This window comes from Passer montanus, unplaced genomic scaffold, assembly GCF_014805655.1.
Source record: "Passer montanus isolate IOZ18808 unplaced genomic scaffold, ASM1480565v1 scaffold5875, whole genome shotgun sequence".
Taxonomy (NCBI): Eukaryota; Metazoa; Chordata; class Aves; order Passeriformes; family Passeridae; genus Passer; species Passer montanus.
This window is the reverse complement of record NW_024370899.1, coordinates 1-665: the sequence shown is the minus strand read 5'-3', so window position 1 is coordinate 665 and position 665 is coordinate 1. Positions and strand designations below refer to the sequence as shown.

At 56.2% G+C, this 665-nt stretch overlaps 1 protein-coding gene across 1 annotated transcript; it reads right to left on the bottom strand.

Moving 5' to 3' along the window:
• Positions 1–29: 29 nt before the first annotated feature.
• Positions 30–644, bottom strand: LOC120510520 (erythroblast NAD(P)(+)--arginine ADP-ribosyltransferase-like). Its single transcript, XM_039726420.1, has one exon. It carries the CDS (start codon positions 642–644, stop codon positions 30–32), a length of 615 nt encoding a protein of 204 aa, XP_039582354.1.
• Positions 645–665: the final 21 nt, after the last annotated feature.

The following is a 665-nucleotide window of genomic DNA, read 5'->3' as shown; positions in this document are numbered from 1 at the left end:
GGTGGGATCAACACCTCACGGTTGCTAGGCTAGAAGGAAAAAGCCTGGATGTCCATACTGTGGCACATGTGAACCTCAATTATGGTGTCTGTTCCGTATTTCTGGGTGGTCTCTTTGCTCAGTGACGCCGACGTGAATTGACCAAACCGGACCCTCTGACCACGCCATGCCTGGAACTGGACATCACGCACACCCAGGAATACGTGGTGACACTGCCCATTCTGAGCGTGCCTCAGCATCACCAGGTCCTCAGTCAGCAGGAAATGCAGCATTTTGAACTGGAATTTGTTCTGGTATTCCTGGTGGGAACGCCCAGCCACACTCACGGCCACGTTGAACTCCTTGTATAGGTACATCATTGTGTAGGCCATGACAGCAACTGCCTGCCATGGGGACACCAGAGAGGACACAGGGGAGCCCCGTTTGTGCCACTGAGCATCAGCATGAAACCAGCTCCAGGCAAAGTGAGGATTCAGCTGGTACTCGGAGTTGTGGAGGGCTGGCAAGGCCACATTCATGGCGTGGCTGCAGCCCCAGTACTGGTCATCGAAGGAGTCCAGGGCCATGTCCAGGGGCACCACCTTGATGGCCATGGTGGCCACGGTCATTGCCAGCAGTGCCAGGGTGTAAGCCAGTGGGGCCATGGCAGGGAGGAGCCACCACAA